The sequence below is a fragment of the Perkinsus marinus genome, assembly GCF_000006405.1.
Source record: "Perkinsus marinus ATCC 50983 genomic scaffold scf_1104296959304, whole genome shotgun sequence".
Taxonomy (NCBI): Eukaryota; Perkinsozoa; order Perkinsida; family Perkinsidae; genus Perkinsus; species Perkinsus marinus.
In genome coordinates this window covers 1-2,759 of record NW_003206463.1, presented here as the reverse complement: position 1 = coordinate 2,759, position 2,759 = coordinate 1, and the positions used below count along the sequence as shown (strand labels likewise).

At 43.5% G+C, this 2,759-nt stretch overlaps 1 protein-coding gene across 1 annotated transcript; it reads right to left on the bottom strand.

The window, feature by feature from the left end:
* Positions 1–61: 61 nt before the first annotated feature.
* Positions 62–1,841, bottom strand: Pmar_PMAR023126 (hypothetical protein; the record flags this gene model as incomplete). Its single annotated transcript, XM_002773124.1, has 6 exons — positions 62–324; positions 369–538; positions 588–674; positions 1,019–1,192; positions 1,237–1,326; positions 1,753–1,841. Coding segments are annotated over 6 exons (864 nt in total), but the record flags the coding sequence as incomplete, so codon positions are not given.
* Between the last annotated feature and the right edge of the window lie 918 nt (positions 1,842–2,759).

The following is a 2,759-nucleotide window of genomic DNA, read 5'->3' as shown; positions in this document are numbered from 1 at the left end:
CCAGTACTGTCTCCTCGAAACACAACGCCTATATTAGTGCAAATTCAAACTTCATTAGCATCGACGAATATCATCCACCATTAGAAGAAGCATCAATTCCACTTCTCTTCGCTGCTGCTGCCGCCTTATCCAGTTTACCCCTAGTGTTGTTGTCCCACGTCACACCTTCACAAGAGCCTTCAGACTTCCTCGGTGCCATCGACTTGCGAGGACTCGACAGAGTGAAGTCAGCTGGGAAGGCTTCAGGGGCTACAGCACGGCCCTGTTGCCGGCATTCTCTCAACCATTCTGAACGAACTTGAGGACATCTGCATCCCGCTTGAGCTGAAACACACATAACTACAAACAAATAACAACAGTCAACTTACCAACAGAGGAGCGTTTCAAATCGCCCAAAAGCACAGCCACCCTAGTCTGTAGGCAATCCATCGGCACGCGATGACCGGGCCAGCCAATCGACCGAGCAGCTCCAGTGGAGTCGATAAGAGCGTCCAACTCCGACACATCTTCAGCTTCGCCCTCGATATACACCGTGAATCTGAAAGCATACTCCAAGGTCATCATCGACCGCGGGAAAACACCCTTACCCCCGGAGTGGTAGAATCTCCGACCCCCCGAGAGATTTCCGCTTCGGCTCCTGTTGGAGCACCAGTGTAAAGGGTTGTTCAGAAACTCTGAAGGCGAAAACACATCGACGATGCGTTATGTTCAATTCAAATAAAGTTCATCATGTAGTCCGAAATAACTCCAAACCACTGCTCGTTTGGGAACATTTCCAGTTAGTAATCATATCGGATACGCAGACATTCTCAGTTCCTTGCTTGCTATTATGAATAACGTCCATCATCCTAGGAATAGTCTCCTCTCTAGCAAACGTGAGACGTCGAGAAAGCCGAAGAGATACGGTTGGATCGAGTCCTCAAATGCTGATTTGTCCATTCTTGTCAATTACTTTGCTGCAATAGTTTGCTGTTATTCGACTATACTTATATTAATTATTATTATCGAGTTTACTCACCTTTCCCCTTGCCTGAGGCATGCATAAAGCCACTCCGTGAAAACGATAATAGCCTTACACTTCTTCGCCCAATTGATGAGATTCTGTCGAGTCGTCACTTGCGCACTATCATAACAAATAACATGCGATATTCTGATTCCTGGATTCGAATTACGAACCTCTGCCGTAGTATACCTAGACCAGAGCATTCACCACTTGCACGCATGCACAAACCTTACGCTCTTCCCCCTAGAGCCCTCACTAGACGTTTCGTCTCCTCAAAAATGTCCTTATCCTTATCCGTTAGCATAGCTGATACCCCAGTGAACCTTTAAAGACTACTATTGATAGTAGAAAACAACATATTCCCCTTGTCGAGTGATGCAGTTGTGATTTTCACATCACGACCAAGGGCTGTATATCGCGTGTAAGGAGCCTCTTCACGTAAGGAGCCTCTTCGTGTATAGCGCGTGTCACTCGTCTTCCGCGAAGCGACGTAATATTCCACGTGAAAAACCGGACGTGAAGTGAATTGAAAACACTTGGTGAACTAATCACTCTATTTCGCGTATTTTACACGTTATTCTCTGCTAATATGCGTTTCACGTCAAGTGATATGTGAGATATATTCTTCACTAGTGTTTTTCATATCACGAGTGAAACTCCATTGTATCGACCACAACTTAAGAGCCTCTTATGAGCGACTCCTGTTGAGCTTGTCATCGTGGAAATGGGAAATAATATAACTTGCTCACCTCGGTAACGGCAGCCGGGAACAACAGGGTCTATAGAGGACACTGGATGTAACAGGGAGCATTCGTTGGCTCTCAGCACAGGCCAGGACCTAACCATCGATACTGTACGAGTTTCCTGTCATGAACATACCCATCTAGCCGAAACTTGCAAGCTATCCGTCGATGCATTGGGCGGAGCGGAGGTGCCGTCCTCAAGTACATACGCGAATACATTATCTGTTAACAACAATGAAAACTACAACAACCTCATTGAAGTAGCATAAAATTGTTTAATACATTATCAATGCATGAACAATACATTATCAATGCATGAACAATACATTATCAATGCATGAACAATACATTATCAATGCATGAACAAAACATTATCAATACATTATCAATACATTACTCAAGACCAATGAGAACTACAACAACCTCCGGAAGTATTCCACATTGACTTACTTGTGCCAAATCCAGTTAAAGCCTCGAGACTCGCTCCGTGATTCTTCAACTGCATAGCCACAGCTCGTTCTTTCCCAGTGTCCGTGAACCCCAATACGACCTAAATCACCTCAACTATACCACACCTTTCTGGAATCACATTCGCATATACAAACATCAATTCAGCGATGTTGGTCGAATTGTAGTGAATTGAACCGGATCAAAGGACTCTTCTCGTGGATAGCATCAGCAGGCTTTTTTGAAAAACCAACATAACTAAATCTAGAAATGAAACAAGTAGATTAAAGAATGAAAACAGATATTCGAGATTCAAGAGTAATATCTATAAACCAGAAACAGGACAATCCACAAGTATCGACAATATTACCAATAATATATACAAATACCAATAACAACAATACTGGTAATGGAGTTTCACCCGTTTCACACGAAGTGGCGTAGAACTCTGTGAAAAACGCGATATTCGCGGTGATATGCACTGCATATCATGCAGTAGTCGTAAAACATGTTTTTCACTACTGTTTTTTCACATCACTAGGGTGGTGAAACTCCAATAAATACGA